Below are 17,255 nucleotides of genomic sequence, written 5' to 3'. Positions count from 1 at the left end.
GAGTTTCCCAAAGGGGCGCCCCAGAAAGGCGCCGCAGCCGGCCCTGGACGACGCTAGAAACTGGACACCAAGCGCTACAATCATCCCTCTTTAGCTTGTGCTAAGTGAAACAAAATCGAGTCAATTAGTTTGTAAGAAGTTTTTTATTCTGATACTAGAATTTACACAGTTTTGAACGGATTTTACTCACGTGTTTTGAAACACCCAAAGAGAGAGGTGGTAAGGTCTAACAGCGGAACGGAAGATGTGATTTCAGTAAACATATTCAAAGAAAAAGCTACCCAGAATCGTATCACACAGGCAGATGGTATGTAGATGAAATGGGTCCTAACGCGACCGCCCAAAGGCGACCATATTTTATATTTTTATACACTAGCAAGTAAGATCGATTACCGAGCCAAATTAAAGAATGAAAGTGCGAAATTGTACATGGTTTCAATGAAAAGCTAACATTTTCAAATTCGTTAAGATTTCACGTGGTCGTTCTTCGGGTTCACAAAAGTACGCAGCCACTCGCCGGGTGTTCGCAGCCGTTTTCGTTAAACTCAGAGCCCGTTTATAACTCACCGCTGTACTTTGCACAGTACGCACGACGGAGATCAAAGTGTCGTGCAAATCGCATCAGATGCAGCGTTTCGCGTCGCCGATTTTCGTTTGTTCAATCGGAATATTGGTTTCGGGCTCAACCGATGGTCTTCGATTATTGCCGCACGGCCAGAGTGAGTGGGACTGGTGTGTTTTCAGCGTCGCTTACCAGGTGCCGGCACACGGTACCGCTAGCGCCGTACTGAACTCGGTCGCTTAAACCGCGGTGTGTGCGGCGAGACTGTGAAACGTCAAAATGTCGCTTTGGCCGTCAGACAAAAATTTGCCTGCTGTCGTGTGATTTTTTCTGTCCCTTACCGGATTTACCGTGTTGTCGTTCGGTCACCAATTTCACCATCGCGCATTGCGGACGGACCGGACAAAAGTGAGAATCTGTGTGTCCCGTCAAAGGTTTGCACCAGGTAGCTGTTGTTCCGGTGACGAAAACGAGCCGAGCGCAGCGGCGGCGACGGGTGACGGCGGTGTAGAGTGGCACTTTTGGAGTGTTGCGGCCACCTCGTTGTTTATCGCAATCCGCGTCCGCGCTGCAACAAAGTGGATCATCCCATTCCGGTCGCTGACGTGCCCGCGGGTTGTGCGACGTTGGCCGAACACCGACGACGACGGCAACGCTCCTCGACGCCTTCTGCTGCGCTCCTCGAGAACAGGTGACCGAACAGGGCTGCGTAAGCTCGGTACGGGTGGCGGATGGTGGAATTCCGCAGGTGGCCGCTAGTTTGCCATTGCCGCTTTAATTCCAACGCGGATCAGGCGCACTCCCTCGGACAGGTTGGATAAACACGGTAGCGGTCGAGATGTCGGATTCGTTCTTTGGCTTTGACGCGGCCCTGCCCGGTGAAGAAGACGATGGTGGCGGTGGAGCCAGGCGTGCCAGGGGTTCCGGTGGTGCTGGCGGTGGCGGCGGAGGTCGAAGAGTGCTCGGCGGTGGCAGTGGCAGTGGCGGCGGCCTGGAAACCGACTCCGAGGAGGAGTACGATGCGCTCAACGATGAAACGTTTGGCCAAGCACGGCAAGACGATTGGGAAGATTTGCACGAAAATCTAGTGCGAATGGACCAGCGAGAGGGAGGGGACGGCGACTCAGGGCCGGATTCCGATCTGGACATTAACTTCTCGTCGGTTGGAATCGATAATTTCGAGCTCGACAACGACACGGAACCGGAAGCACGGCTGCAGCTGGATCCGAGCGTGTGGACCATGCCGAGCAAACCGGAACCGACACGTTCCGTACCGGCTCCGCAGCCGGAGGCTCCGATAGCGGCCGCAGGCGCTCCAACGCCAGTGCCAGGCACGGGTAAGTAGACGCTTTGTTACCCTTTTGAAATGAAATGGGATGTTTCAATTTTGCCTCTCTGTTCCTCTCTCGGTCCACAGATCGGTTCGGTGCGTCGATGGCCCCGAATAGGTTTCCTCTGCCAAACCCGGGCCAGATTCGCATCTGCTCGCTGGAGGAGATCGAGCAAAACATGATCAAGCAGCAGCAGGAACAGTTGCGTCGAGGCATGACACCTCTGCCGAGGCCACCGCCCGGATTCCAACCGCCTTCCAGTGCATCGAACCAACAACCACCGTTGCCGCCACCGGTGGCTATCGGAGGCCAAGGACCGCCACCGGTGGGAGGACTGAATCGGCCGCTACCGGTTCCGATCGGGTTTCCGGTAGGTGGTCCGCCACCAACCGGTGGCCCGATGTTTCCTCCGACGAACGTACCGCCACCAACGACGGCGGTGCCACCACCTCCGGGGCCACCGTTTCCCTTCCCGATCAACTTCCAGGGACCGCCCACGATGCCGCCACCGCCGGCCGGAGCCCCGGGAACTCCAGGGTCAAACAACAACAATAACAACAATAACGCCAGTTTCAGCCAGCGGCTCGTCGAGGAGATCCAGCAAAACCACCCGATGCTGCCGCACTACCGCCAGCAGCCTCCGCCCGGTCCGCCACCTCCGCTCCCGGGGATGGGTGTGCCACCCCCGGCGGGGCCGCTCGGTCCGTTGCCACCAGCGCACGGTAACTTTAAGCATCCATTTCTACCGTTTCACCCGTTTCCGCCAAACTGGAACCCGCACAACCAGCCCCATCATCATCATCCGCAGCAGCCACAGCAGGGCGGTCCGGCACCCCATCACGGTCACCATGGCCATCCGGGGCATCATCATTTTCCGCACCAACAGCATCATCCGGGACATCCGCACCATCATCCACAGCAGCAGCAACACCATCACCACCAACACCAGCAACACCACCACCATCATCCACAGCAACAGCAGCAGCAGCAGGGTGGCCACCGGCTGCAGAATGGCAAACTGAACCGTAACTTCGAGTACGACGAGTACGCGAACATGATGAGCGAACGGGCCAAGCACTGGCTGCTCGGCATTCAGCTGTCGCAGCTCAACAAGGAGACGGCGTACTACAACGACTACTACTTCTGCGTGTTCCGCGACCGGAAGGAGCGCGAGCGGGGCGCGCAGCGCGAGAGCAAGGCACACAAGGACAACACGTTCTACCATCCGTTCACGCAGCAGATGCTGCACCGGAACGGGCTGATTCGTGAGCGGCGCAACTCGGACAACATGTCGTCGAAGGACAACATCAAGGAGATTCAGCCGCGTCGCTACAAGCCGGTCCAGTTCGAGAACTCGCTCGGCAAGCTGCAGTGCGGTAGTGTGATTGCGCCACGTAAAATTATCGATCAGGACGTGGTCGTCGATCGGTCGGTATCGGACGGTACCAATGGAGTGGCTGGCGGTGCCGGTGGTGCTGGCAACGGTAGCTCCGAAACGGTCCACCATCAGCGCCGCTCGCGCCAAATACTGTTGCACGTGGAGAACCTGTACCGGTTGCTGTTGCGCCTCGAGGACCTCGCCAATCCGCTGGCGATCGAAGCGAAGCAACAGATGAAGGAGAAGCGCGCTAAAGAGCAGCTGTTGGCGCAGGAAAAGCAAAGCTCTACGGTGCCCGACGAACAGAACAATGTGGCCGCCACCGCCGGACACGCCGGATCTGCGGCGCTCGTGACCGTCACGCCGGTGTCGGAGGTCGAACAGGACACGCTGAGTTCGCTACTCGAGAGGATACTGCCCGCGCTCAATGCGGAAGGTGTTCAGCGGCTGCTGTCGGTGCGCAAGGGCAAACAGCTGTTGACGCGCATCCAGAAGGCCCTCAGTGCGCACCCGGCCCGCTGGACCGTCTGGTGTACGGTGCTCAGCACCCTCGTAGCCCTGCCGAGGCGCGATCGGGACGATGCGGACGAACAGCTCAGTCCGCTGTTCGCGCAACTGGAGCTACACGTGAAGTACGCTGCCGGTGCTGTGGAACTGTTGCCACTGTTCGAGACGCTCCTCAACACCGATCAGCTGCTTGGGCTGGTGCCGAAGTGCAAGTTTCTTCTGCTGACCATCCTCACACTGATCGCCCAGATGGAGCAACTGGCCACGGATGACGACGACGATGAGGACGACGCCGACGACGGCAAACAGCGGCAGATCGTGGAGGTTCGCTGGCGGTCGCTGCTACGTGAGCTGGCCCGTGTCTTCGCTAATGCCGCCACCACGGCAGACACGGAGGGGGGCAACAAAACCGGTACCGGCAGTCCCCCGAAGGTGATCGTGAAACTTGACTCGACCTGTGGCTTCGTGAAGCTGCTGCGAGCCCATCTACAGCGACACCCGGAGCTCGATCTGGAGCGGAAACTGCAAACGATCGTGTCGATCGTGGACAGATCCGAGCCAATCCAGCAGCAGCAAGGATCACGACAATCGGACACGCCGGATAAGCCGGAGTAAGCTGCGTAAGAGAGTTATCTTTTACCTTTTCTTGTTTGTTGCGGTTACGGTGGAAGTAGGATTTGTTCCGCGATCGCCGACGATCGCGGTTCAGTTTTGTTGTTGTGGCCAATCCCCTCCTATTATTTTACTCCCCCCCATTAACGTCGTCATTTTTTCGTGTTTTTGTGTAATTTTTTGTCTTTTTTTATTATTTTATATCCTATCTTTTCGGTGCCACCCCGTAAGCCTCAGATACACCACAATAATCTAGAGAGAGAGAGAGAGAGAGAGGTTCTCTCTGGACACTCCGCACTGAGAGATTGTGCGGAGAGATTGTCGGTTTTAATCGATTAATCAAGGAATACACGTTTCCCCTCACACGGGGAAAGCCACTGATAGCAGAGATAGAGAGAAAGAATTAACATTAGCAAAAACCAATTGTAACTAACTACACAATAACGGTGGGCCACGGCGCATCCCGTCGTCGTCGTCACCGTCATCCAAACAAATATGGCAATCGTGTGTCACCGAGTGCCAGGGCTGGCTGGTGAGCGAGGAACGTAAGGAATTATGTTGTAATCTATGCCCTTTTATCATAACGTAGCTCAACGCAACACTTGACAGAAGACCGCGACCGTGGGCAGTGTTTAATGTTATTAGTCTCTTCATGCATCTTTTATTAGATAACGTTATTTTTCTGTCTTTATTTTTGTTTTTTTTTACCTCTTAACCATTCTGCTGACCCACGACGACACGCGTAATTAATCTACACTATTTGTGCGTGCGCCCCGAAAAGCTGAGCACCCGGGAGGGTATACAATTGAAAATATTCATTATAGTAGAACAAAGTGTAAGTAAAAAGCTGTATGTGGCGCCCGGCCCCCTCTTGAAAATTATGAGATTTTAGTGGTCTCTGGCAAAATTGACTCAAAATATTAAAGCATATTAATTTAGGTATTGTTAAATAATGGACATCAAGCGAGAGAGAGAGAGAGAGAGAGGGGGAGTGTGCTTGTGTGTTGTGTGTGCTGTTGCTGCGTCACCGATGACGAAGTGCGTCCTCTGCATCCGGTGGTGGCCGGCAGTAGCGTCAACACACGACGCACGAGAGGTTCATAAGTTAAAAATAAAATTATAAGCACTTATCAGCAAAAGTCTCGTTGTGGCGCGTTCCGAACCGTTGGCAGGTAAATCGCGTAACGCGCGATAATAAGACACTCTGGAGGGTGGATTGTGAAAGAAAACAGACTCATCGCTAGTGACTAAGAAAATGGCTTCAGTTTTCGACAAGAAAATCAAAATAGACTGTATCGCCGAATGTGAAAAAAGTTTCTTTGTGCTCCTTCGAACCGGATTTGAACCAGTGACCTATGGATTACTATTTGCTTGGTGTGCCTCTACAGTCCACCGCTCTACCAACTGAGCTATCGAAGGCGTTGGGAGATGCACGTCAAGTGCCGTATTAAAGTGACAGCTCCCATGCACAATCTGCTGATACCGAATTTTATGAGAACGAACTGAACGAAGATTTTGCGCGTCTCGTTTATTGCTACGCAACTGTCAATAAGCACATGTTTTCAACAGTCTATTGGCAATGAAAATATTGTCCTATGTTCAGAGTTGAGCAGACTGAAGTAGGCATTTTTTTGTTTTTATGATTGGTAAGAGTAATATTTGAAAGTTATTATATTCCTAACTAATAATCGTATTTGTTATCTTATACATTTCTCAAGTTTGGCTTGCTTTTAGGTTTAACAAAACTTCTTTTTGCGTTACTAACGATTCGTTCGAAATATATGATGTATTCACAAGTGCAATGTTTCTTTTTTTTTCAGTAAGAAAATATGTTGAAAATAATCGAGGAGACAAAAAGTGCAAAATTTCTACCGAAAGAGACTCAACCCCGTTGGAAAAAAGTGATTTTATCTTCTCCTTCGAACCGGATTTGAACCAGTGACCTATGGATTACTATTTGCTTGGCGTGCCTCTACAGTCCACCGCTCTACCAACTGAGCTATCGAAGGTCGGTGACAGCTAAGCGTTTAAGGCTGGTTTTATAAGTAACGGCTCGTAATCGTAGCTTTAGTGAACATCGCAATGTTTGTTCGCTGTTTCAGATGAAATTTCGGTTGACTGTTTCAGTTATTGGAAAATCGTCCAAGAATTTTCCTTGGATTTCAGATATGCGAGAAACTTAAGAGTCTCTTCTTCTCACTACTTTCTATAGAATGTTTCAAAACTTATTTATATTCACCACCTCAAAACGGGTTGATTTATCGGGCTTTGCTCGGAACGAAAAGAGTGATCGAAGCAATACTTTTGTAAGTGTTCTCTAACGACTTAAAACTGCTAGGTTCCGTTCGTCTGCCGGTGACCGAGGCCAGGCGGTTAGGTTTGTAATCGATCAGGACATTTTCCGAAGCAGACAGTCAACACAGGCCTGGTGTACCACTTGACTAACAAAGGCTTAAAGTCAACAATTCCTTCTCAATCGGCAAGGACTTCGTACTTCAGATGTCCAGCGGCCATTCGGGCGAGTAGTAAAGTGATTTCTCCGTTATTTATCCTGCCGTTTCTTATCTGTTATACTATCACACAATTGCACACAGGGCAGGGTAGAACTACTCCTTTTCGTGCCGTTTTTCCGATAATTTAAAACATAATGCCAACCAGTGGCTCGCCCTTTCGGGCAGCATGGAGCCGGCCGGCGAATCGATATCGCTTGGAATTGAGACACAGTGGCATGTGGTTGTGTGTGTTTGAATAAATGGCTGGCTTCTGGTGTGGCCGTTAAATTCGAAACAAAAACCCAAACGTCGCCAAAAGGCAAACCGATGGCTCAGTGTCGCCTTAGATTTAGCGTTGAGTAAACATAAAACGGACACATTGGCCTGCCAATGGCTGGCTGAAGGAAGAATGTAAAGAATTGTCATTCCACAACCGAAGGAACCGGTTCGCTGTCGCCATCGTCGTGGTGTCCATTTTGGCTCCCATCCCAGGAAACGTCACAGCAAGAAGTCAACTTATCACCGAAACCCTGCGCCGGACGGTTGGGTCACGCAAAGGATCGCACGTTGGCGTCGGCACGTGGTCCCGAGTTGAGACACTGCCGCTCGCTGTTTGCTGTGCGTTGGCGGTGGGCTACTGCAAACTGTGGAAATTGAAATCAATTAACGTCGCGCGGTTCGCATCCAGCCTGGATCTTGCTCTCCCCCGGCTCCCAAGTAGATTGCCAATATTTGTGACCGAGCATAACTCACCCGGTTCCGAGATCGAACTTTTATTGGCCTGAGGGAAGACGGTTGCCAAATGGGTTTGTCGTTTGTCATCTCTATTAAGCGCACCAAAACATTATTTGACTGTCCCAGTATTCTGTGTTTTTTTTTAGATTGAAACGAAGCCCACAAAATCAGGAACTGCACAGATGGCACCTCGTATGCGGCATGCAAAACCCTGGAGGACCCTGGAGGTCGGTGCTGCATTTACATAAATTATCCTCTCAAAAGCCGACGACGGCGATCGTTAAAACTGAGTGTTTTGAGGGAAAACTGTCAGTTTTCGGCATTACTGTTCGGACTCCCGACATTTCTGCGCTCGGCGACCGGAGAGGGGTTGTTGCCGGTTTTATTGCGTTTTTGATGCCCCGGCTTTGTTTGTGGCCCATCGATCGATTGGCGGGCCCTTTTCCCTGGCAGCTGTGTGTGGTAGTTTCCCGCCCCGAGAGTTCCGGTTCGCAGGGATGGCAGGCAGGTAATCGATGCTCCAGGCCCGCAGGATATTACTGGTGTTTGTTTTCGATTCAATACGCTTTAATCGCGCCGGCGAGAAGGGAAAAAAGGCCAAAACGCGGTTTCTAGTTTTACGCCACCACAAGCCACACCACTTACAGAGGTCCCTTTTTGTGCAGAAACCACACGCTTGACACCACGCGATAGGCCGGCGGTTTTTGTGACGCTCGGCCACAGGCGCTAATAGGTTTTGCGACAAATTACCGTCTGGACTATAGAGGTTGGTTGTTGGCGAATCGCTGACCGCGGCTTATGTTGCGAGAGGTTGTTGTAACATTGCTTCCTCCGCCGAAACCTATTACCACCCCCGGGAGCGGGGTTTTGGGGGCCCGGAATGGTCTCAAAACACGCCACAGGCGCGCGAACAACAACGACCAGCTTGGGTTACTATACTGCTATTCTGTATCGACCAAACGGGAGCCTGCCTTTCGCACGGTGAAGCGACGCCACAAAGTCATCATCGGCGCCCAGGACGACCGGATTCGTTCGAATGATGAATAATTAACCTGATGGCCGATGATGGCCGAACGTTACTGAGAATTGGTCAGGTAGTGGTCGCCGGAAAAAAGGGCGTTACTCGATAAGTGCCTACCATTGCGGGCTCAACATTACACCAAACAAATACGGACAAAACGATTACTTTGGAAACAGATTTATTGAGCCACAGTTTTGAACGTGAAACTTTGTGAAAGTTGTCAGGCTAACTTTGTGTGTCCTGTGATTGATGGGGAGAGGAAAAGACGACACACCCCCCAGCCCGTGACTGCTCCTTGGTCCTTGGTTGACGTGGGCAACACAGAAATCGATTCCACATTCAGCCACGGGGAGCGGTTTTTTTTGTGTGTGATTGTTACCGATTGTTGAAGCCCTGTGCCCATTTCGGTTCGTGCGACACACCCTACACACGGGGAACGGTTTCATGTTGGCCAAGGTGCCGTGCCGTGCCGTGCCGTGTGACCCCTGGGAATGTAGTTCCGATGTTGGAGGTTGGCCTTTTAAAAATATCCTTTGAATGCTTTTTCGGAACGATGATCGACACCGATTTACTCCCGACGCCGGAGCAAAGGTGTTGACGCCAAGAACTGGTGTCGCATTATGAGCCCGCCCTAATGCGTTATTAATCGTCCCTCAGAGATGCGTCAGGAAGCGATGGCGTTAAGCGGTGTAGAAATGGTACCGCGCGTGGTCAAAAATAGGTGTGCGCCCGTTGCTCCATCTTGAAGGCAAAAAGTCCTCCAACTCCGATCGCTAGATTGCGGTTCGAGCTGAAGCATAAACTTCCTTGCGGTGTTTCGTTGCTCATCGGTCTCTGTGTTTGGTTTTTTTTTCTTGCAGGCTACCTTGTCATGTCCTGCCGCCGAAGGAAGCGGATTATATAGCCGGCCTGTCGCGCCGGGTAACGGCCCCGCTCATCGTGACATGACAACAACCTTACCGCTGCGTGCTTCCTTACCTGGGCAATCAAAATTTCGCCGAAGCAGCCAGCAATTGGTGTGGATCAAAAAGAACTTTCGTTGTGCCGGGGCGGGGTTCACTGCGGATTTGTCAGGAATTCCCCGAAAAGACGCGCAGGACTCGGCCGACGGTCCCGGGATGCCGAGTATCGCCAATTCCGACGCCGTGTGTCGTCTTCCTATGAGCGCACATTAGCTTTTATCGCTTTTCCGGCCGGCTCTAGGCAGTGGCTGGCACCAGGTTTGACTTCTTCCTTTTTTAGTACCACATCAGTCCCGGGGACAGTTGTGTCCTATTATCGACTTTCTGCGCATTGCTGTTGCGTGTTATGCCCGATATTATTACTTGCACGTTCTGGCCGTAACCGAGAGGATCCGGTGCCGGTGTGTTTCGCTTCTCGGAAAGTAGGCAGCCCGGCGGGCTAAAAGTGTCTCCGAAAGTGCGCCTGCCGGCGACCAGGTTGTGCATGACCAGGAGGATGTGCCATGGTTAAAATTAGGCTCTCCCGGTACGGATCAACCCCGAAGGAAGCGACGAGATATGATAGCTTTTCGTGTGTTTTTCCTTGTTTTTGTTTTTGGACCGTGGACCGAAAACACAAAAATGCCACATTCACGGCCCGCGCACGGATTGTCGGATTGGAAGGTCGCGTCGTGCGGAGTCATCACGCGCGGTACTGCTGTCTTTAAATATTTATCAACTACCACTTCAAACAGCACCCAGAGTGTGTGCTGTTTTTGGCCGTATGTGTCGTCTAATTGAATTTACGCAGGCTACGGAGTGTTGCGTATTTGCATGTTTCTTGGGCTGGCACTAAAGTGTGGACACGAAATTATTAACATTTCAAAAGCTAACTCACCGTCCGTATGGGCGTTCTCGGGTAGTTAAGCAGTGCGACTAGGAAACTAAACTTCCGCTGTGTCAAATCACTGAGGAACATTCGTCGTCACTATAGCAACAGTACAATTATAACGTCGCAATCATATTATACGCGTTATTAAAATTGTTTAAAGCTTTCACCTGTTTCGTAGGTTATTAAATTTCTGCTCGAAACTCGTCGTCGGCCAATGGACTCGTTCAACGTCACACACGAGATGTCGATCGCTTCAACTCGAACAAGTGGTTTGTGCCATCGTATTAAATTGTACCTTGGAAGAGGACTACTTTGTTCTAACTGAAGACTTTGGACTTTTTTGGAAATAGTTTTGACAGTTTGTTTTTGCCGGAAAATGGTATGAAATCCCTGTATAGCTCAATAAGGCGAAGAATGGCTCCAAACAGTGCCGAGGTGTAGTAAGAATCCTGAAAACGTTTGTACTCACCGTTATAAATTGTTCCGAATGGTAAATTAATATTTTCTTTGGATCTCTCTCGTAAATTTCCTATTAAAGGGAATGTTCTAGTGTTTATCTTTAATTCTTGTTAAACTTTATTATGTGACATTGATATTAATAACCGAATTTTCCGTTGACCAAATTAACTTCTTGTACAAAGGAAGAAACACGGTCCGCCTCGCCAAAGTTACTGTTGCTTTCATTTAACTTTTTTTGTGAACCAAAAGAGCAAAGGATCAAACAATTTTCCGCTCGAATCGATGCGAAAAATCTTAACAGACAGCAAGGGCGGCGTGGGAGCAACAAACCCGAGCGAAACAGTTACGCAGACAATTTTTTCTTTCTTTTCTGAAGGGCACCGCACAGCATTACTTTCCACGAAGAAAACGATATCCCTCGTGGGGACCGGGAACCCACGGCGCTTTTTGATTTGAAGTCCAACGCGGCCCCAACCACTGCGCCAGAAGGCTCGGTAGTTGCTTTTTGGACCGGATCCTACGACGTCGCCGGTTCCAAGTGGCACGGAACGGAACTTCGGACGCTGAAACCAGAAAACGTAGGAAAACGAGGACAGTGTGTCGCCGACCTGCATTAGCATATTTTCTTTCGCCGTGCCGTTGTGACCACTGCCACTGTGTGGGCACCACTCTTCAATCGGAACCGGAAAGAACGGACGACCATAAGGACAAAGAAGGAACAAATTGGATGGACACACGGAGGCCATTTCCACTTGGTCATTGCGGGGCCCCGATCCGGTTCCGGCGGGATGTGACCAGTAAAGCGGCACTAAGGGAGAAGGGTTTACCGGTCCCGATCGATCCTCTAAAACCGTTCGATGACCATCGGTCATCCTTCGATTACAAAACGGAGGGTGTCCACCCGGGGTTGGCGCTGTGCTAATTGGTGCACACGAGAAAAACGCTCCCCTCGTTAATCCTTCCGAGTGTCCGAGCGGTCCGAGGAGGATTTACATAATTTTTAGATCCTCTACGGTGCCTACGGTGATAGCGGGGATGGACCAGTAACCCGCAAGCCGCAGTACGCTGAAAGGGTGATGGCAAGCGACGCGTTAGGATTTTAATGAGGAAGTACCGTTCTTTCTTTTTAGCACACAACACACAAATCCTGTGGCGCGTGTGGCCGAGGTCAGTTCGCCAGCCAGCCAGCCAGCCAGCCAATCGTTAGAAGCAAGACATAAACCGGATTTTCAACGGAAAAAGAGACGTAACGAAACGAAGCGATTCCAATCCGTGTTCTAGTGCACGAGGACCGCCAACGCGCCAGGACCGATTACTTTCTTGATTGGGAATCTTTGGCAGCCAAGGACACTCCCGGGAGCGTACGCCGGCGTACGTAAGACTGTCGAGACGGACTGGAATGTAATTTGCTCCGTCCGACACGCGAACTATGAACTTAAGGCACCGACCGAACGACCAGCAGACCGTGGATCGGCCGTGGAAAATGGTGCGCCGCCACCGGGACGACGGGACGTGTTTTAATCGTAGAAATCGTACGCCTCGCCCAAGTGCGGACTAAACCGGGAACCCGGGACTCTGGGAAGGAACTTCTTCGGTAGCCTTGTGTGCATTGTGTGGTGGCCGCCATTTAATGCTTCTTTCGCATGCATATTCATGCACTTCTGGCATGGATCGGATTTCAGGACCCTTCAGGCCCGGGCGGGCGGGCTATTCCTAAAAGGATCCTGTTGTGTGCGCAACGGGTCCAGTTGGAGTCCAGCTGCTTTATGAATTTGACTTTTTGACCACTCTATTTCTCTCTCTCTCTCTCGCCGCCAGGTCCTTTTATTGCGATTTTGATCCGTTCCTTTGCAGCGTGATCTATGCGATCCTTCCGGGGACGGGTCGCCTGCCGAAGGTCATTGTAGACGCCTGCTAAGGCTGACTGGCGCCCAAACCCCCCGCCGTCCCGCCCCGGATGGGGGGCTTTGGGGTCCTTATGCAAATTTTAATCACTCGCTTGCGTGCCGGCCGCACATTTGGTTCGTGACGGAGGCAATGACGTCGTGCCTGCTGGTGGTGGACTGCTAAAAAGTATTGTGTGACCTCGCTTCGAACACGCAGCACACACCGGGGGGGCCAGCTAGATTGAGGAGGGTACCGCACGTCGGCCACAGAATGTTAGGTAAAACTATGGCAGTATATACCGTAGGCTTGTTGGTGCTATTGATTTTTTTCTTTGTAATACATTGCGAAGAATTTTAATTCCAGAAGCTTTCCGACATTGTTCCACCATTGGATGATGGGTTGTGTTTTACATTTTTAATATTTTTTTTCCGTTGCCTTCCGTTCGTTCATCAACCGAGGGAGGATATAAATGTAACGTTGCCACTGGCCCGTAGCTTCAAAGGGAGGCGCACCCTGCGTTGTGGTGTTTTCGCACCTTCAAGGTTCCAGCACCTAAGCAATGTGCGGTCTTCGGTTCGGTTCCCCTCATGCGGAGGGCGCCTTCTTATGTGCTTATTTGCATGGAACGTTGACGGGTTTACTAATCGAAGCGCTCGCACTGCGACAAACAATTATTGCCGTGCTCGTCCTGCGCCATCGATGGGGCGCGTTTAAGCCACCGACGGAACCACTTTCTTCGAAATCTATAAATATGCTGGCGTCTGTCCTCACATTGCGCCGGATTAAAGGACGCAGGATTTTGTATGTCAGCACCCCCCCCCCCCCCCCCCCAAAAATTGTCTGTGAATTTAATTACCCAACTTTATCGACTTGCCGGCTCGCATCACTCGCATCAGCAGCTGTTTGACGCTCCTCCTCAAAGCCTTCTTTAATAGTCTGGCAAACAAACCGAGGTTTCAAAGTGCCGTTAGCTAAACAGCGACCTAAACTCGGTCGCTCTAGTAGGCTGAAAGATTCTTCACGGAGAACCACAGACAGGTTTTCCTGGGTACGCCGGGTCATTAATGAAAACTTTTGTGTAAAAATAAACGGCACAGAAAAATCTACATGGCCCTTTCCTTTCCGTGGGAACTGTGTCAAATTACAAAAATGACGCTAGTTGGTTCCAACGCTGATCTGACGACCGCGCCATGCGATGTTTTGTTCGGTATGGGTTGCTATGATCCTTACAAAGTTTCCCCTTCTAATGGGGCGGTTCTATTGCGAAACTTTAATCGCTCTTCGACCTTTTCGATGTTGATGCCTTACTCCTACTTACTTTCAAAATCAGTTTCAGCATAACTTTTGGCGTGCGACTTAATTTGTAATAAATCTTCCAAACTGCACCAAAGTATTGGACCCTGTGTGTGACCTCCTGTGGCCCGCGCTGTGATACAGATTTTTCCCGCCGGTTTAGTTTCTGGAACTTTTTACAACCGGCGGGGGCCCCGGGCTCTGGCAGTACTTTCCTTGGAGGCCGCCCCCCGGCAGTCGAAAGGAAGAAAAAGAATGAAACGAGCAATCATCGTCAACGCGCACGATTTCTCACGGTTTTCCGTTTCACAGTACCGGTGGAAGGACGGTTCTGTTACGCGCGGAGCGTGTGAAAGGCGGAAGTGGGCAGAGTAGTAGTGTGTTGGGAACAAAGCGAAGAATTTGCATGACGCAATGAACGCAGGGGGGGGAGCGAGAACGCAACGTGGGACACGGCCACCGACGTGTTCCGCCGAGGGACGCACCAGAGAGAGAGCCGTGCTCTGTTGTTGTCGGGCACAGTTGACGCGCTCCTTTTGCTGTGTCCCCGCCGTGCTTCCTGTTCGAGAAGTTTGTTGTGTGGACGGAAACTGTCACGGAAACTGTCGTCTTGCGATGAAATTCCTGGACTCCGGCATCCGCTTAAGATGCAGTGGGTTATCCTTTTTTTAGGTCAGTCGGTGAAGTGTTGCTCCTTTGCAGCGTGGCCTATAATTACATTGCACGAATAAAAGGCTATGATTTTGACGGTGCGGCGTAATCGGAATGAATAGGACATTCTAACGGGTCTAACCTTGGGTTAGGGACCCGCTCAAAGGCGGGTCTATCCGGAAATTTCTTCAAAACCAGGAAACCGAAAAGGGTTACACTTCCGGTTCGGTGCCACAGGAACAGGATTTTCAAAACGAATTAGAAAAAAACGCCGGTAATTTACAGCACAAAAAAGGACACTACCTTTTGTCGGTGATGATGTAGTAAGTGTAGGTTCTTCTGTTTCCGCCCGGGATCGAACCGGGGGCCTTCCGCGTGTTAGGCGGATGTGATAACCACTACACCACGGAAACGTTGATATTGACATTGTTGCACCCCACCACTTACCGGCGCCCACCCGGCAGCAAAGCAAATTTGGGTCGTTTGGATCCAAAAGAGGGCCATACGCGCACCCCTCATATGCTCACGGTTTTGCCGCCAAGGAATGCACCCCATTGACCTCCGGACCCGGGTTCGCAGCCAGGGTTAAAAATTGGTCGTTCGACAACCCCCCCGTGCTGTTGTTGTGTCCCGGTAAATTATTTTTAGTCAGCCACTAATGTTTTGTCGCAACGTTGGTTGACGCAACGGAACCCCACAACGCTGCACTGGAGAGCGACGAAGACTAAACGAGAGAGAGAGAGAGAGAGAGACAAAATTGGCCTTGCACCAAACACCACCCGAGCGCCCGAAAGCGATAAATTTAATGCTCTACTGCAACGGCCAGTGCTGCGTGGCCCGGAAACCACCCGTTCGCTAAGCCAAAAACGGGCCATTTTTAGCTTGCTCCTGTTGTTGTTGATGGCTGACTGCAGGACCTGCCTGCCCTGTGGTTGTGGTCCTGTCTGGTTCGGTCTGATGTCCGTTTTGATCCCCTCCTCCCCACCCGTTGGTCCTCTTGGTTTGTTTGTCCCGTTTATGGATTAACCTTTCGTTGTGCCAGTTTTATTTTGGGTCGGGTTTTGTTTTCAGAGTAGGCCACCGGGGGAGTCGGTGGTGCAAGGGGAAAGGATAAGCGAGGTTTGTGCGAGTGCTGTCGCTGATCGCTTCTTACGGTGGTGCCAAATAAAAATGAATCGTGTTTCAAAATATTTTGCTCCTACTTCTGAGCCGGCTTTCTGACTAATTGATCCTCATTTTTTTACTCCTTCTTTTGTGAAGGTTTGGGAGGAGACGTAGAAAAAAAACCGGTGTTTAGAAGAAAATAAATCAACCAATATGTAATTGTTCGTTTTAGTTTACAAGAAATGTGCTTCAATAAAATCTTTAAAACAAAAACCTTTCAATATTATTATTATTTTCTGGTCTTATTCACAAATAACCGCATCCCCTTTGAAAGAACTCTTCGCCGAACGATAAGCCGCTCTGCGCGTGACTAAGAATCGAACCGGCGACAATAAACCGGCGAGTCACACACTTACCTTAGTAATTTAGTACATTTCTTTCTTTCGTGCTATCGGCAAACGCTAAACGGTTTGTTTTTTATTTATCAAAATAATTTTATTCGCGTATCAACAAAGCTCTGAAAGCGTAGTTTTAGCGAAATGGGGCGCAAAACAAGAATTAGAATCGCATAACCCGCTCCCGGTGAGAAACGTTCCGTTCGGCTGTTCCCAGCCTGTTCAGGCCGCACATTCCTTCGCCCCGGACACGGCGGCGGCTTCCGCACATTCCAATTACCAGTTTGACCGAACCGTCCAGGAGTCGAGCGCTGCTGCGTGTGGTGCTGTGTGTTTGCACTTTGTGAATTACGTGCACCAGCACGCCGCCGCCGCCGGGCCGGGTCGGGGCCATAATCCCCCCCCAATTCTGCGACCGAAATTCTTTTCAACCATTTCTTTCAATCAAAGCAACCGTCTTCTACTCTCGCGAGCTCGCGCGCGCTGCATATCAGTGCCGAAAGAGCGAAAAGCAAACTTCGCAGAAGGCCATGGCGAACCGCGTGAATCATGGAGCAGGAATTTCGAAAACCCAAAACGAACCCCCCTCGACGATGTCCAGTCGTGGTCCAGATGGGAACGTTTGGCTGCAGAAAAGTGGACATCAAACTGAGAACTGTGAGAAGGAGGGGAGTGAGTAAATAGAGAAGAATTTTTCATTTCGATCTGTGTGTGTTGCTTTTAATGCTCTTATGAAGCTTCTCGCGACTTCTTTATACAATGTTGAAATGTTATAACTAGCTCCGTCCTATGTGCGCTATGCTGCTGCTTCACTCTCCTACCGCACACACCATTCACACGATCACAATCGGAAAAATGACCCCCTCGAATGTCCTTCGCGAAGCGAGAATCGACCTCTGCAATAAAGCTCGAAGCGGCCCTTCTGGTGTATTGCGCTATCCTTTGTAGGGGTCCCTTCTAACACTACGCAAATGATTGATCTCTTCACTGATGCG

General features: G+C 50.8%; 1 protein-coding gene and 3 non-coding genes across 4 annotated transcripts; 1 reads left to right on the top strand and 3 right to left on the bottom strand.

Moving 5' to 3' along the window:
• The first annotated feature begins 1,400 nt into the window (after positions 1-1,400).
• On the top strand, positions 1,401-5,521 carry LOC131210171 (protein PAT1 homolog 1-like). Its single transcript, XM_058203384.1, has 2 exons — positions 1,401-1,899; positions 1,980-5,521. The coding sequence occupies exons 1-2, from the start codon at positions 1,401-1,403 to the stop codon at positions 4,391-4,393; spliced, it is 2,913 nt and encodes a 970-aa protein (XP_058059367.1). The 3' UTR covers positions 4,394-5,521.
• A 194-nt stretch (positions 5,522-5,715) lies between these two features.
• Positions 5,716-5,809, bottom strand: Trnay-gua (transfer RNA tyrosine (anticodon GUA)). The gene is made up of 2 exons: positions 5,773-5,809; positions 5,716-5,751 (listed from the first exon to the last, which is right to left on the bottom strand). It is a non-coding gene; the product is annotated as a tRNA-Tyr (tRNA).
• Positions 5,810-6,305: 496 nt separating this feature from the next.
• Trnay-gua (transfer RNA tyrosine (anticodon GUA)) lies at positions 6,306-6,399 on the bottom strand. Its single transcript has 2 exons — positions 6,363-6,399; positions 6,306-6,341 (listed from the first exon to the last, which is right to left on the bottom strand). It is a non-coding gene; the product is annotated as a tRNA-Tyr (tRNA).
• Positions 6,400-15,101: 8,702 nt separating this feature from the next.
• Positions 15,102-15,174, bottom strand: Trnav-aac (transfer RNA valine (anticodon AAC)). The gene has a single exon. It is a non-coding gene; the product is annotated as a tRNA-Val (tRNA).
• Between the last annotated feature and the right edge of the window lie 2,081 nt (positions 15,175-17,255).

Source organism: Anopheles bellator, chromosome 1 (genome assembly GCF_943735745.2).
Source record: "Anopheles bellator chromosome 1, idAnoBellAS_SP24_06.2, whole genome shotgun sequence".
Classification (NCBI taxonomy): Eukaryota; Metazoa; Arthropoda; class Insecta; order Diptera; family Culicidae; genus Anopheles; species Anopheles bellator.
The sequence above is the reverse complement of the archived record's forward strand: the minus strand, read 5'-3'. Positions and strand labels throughout refer to the sequence as shown.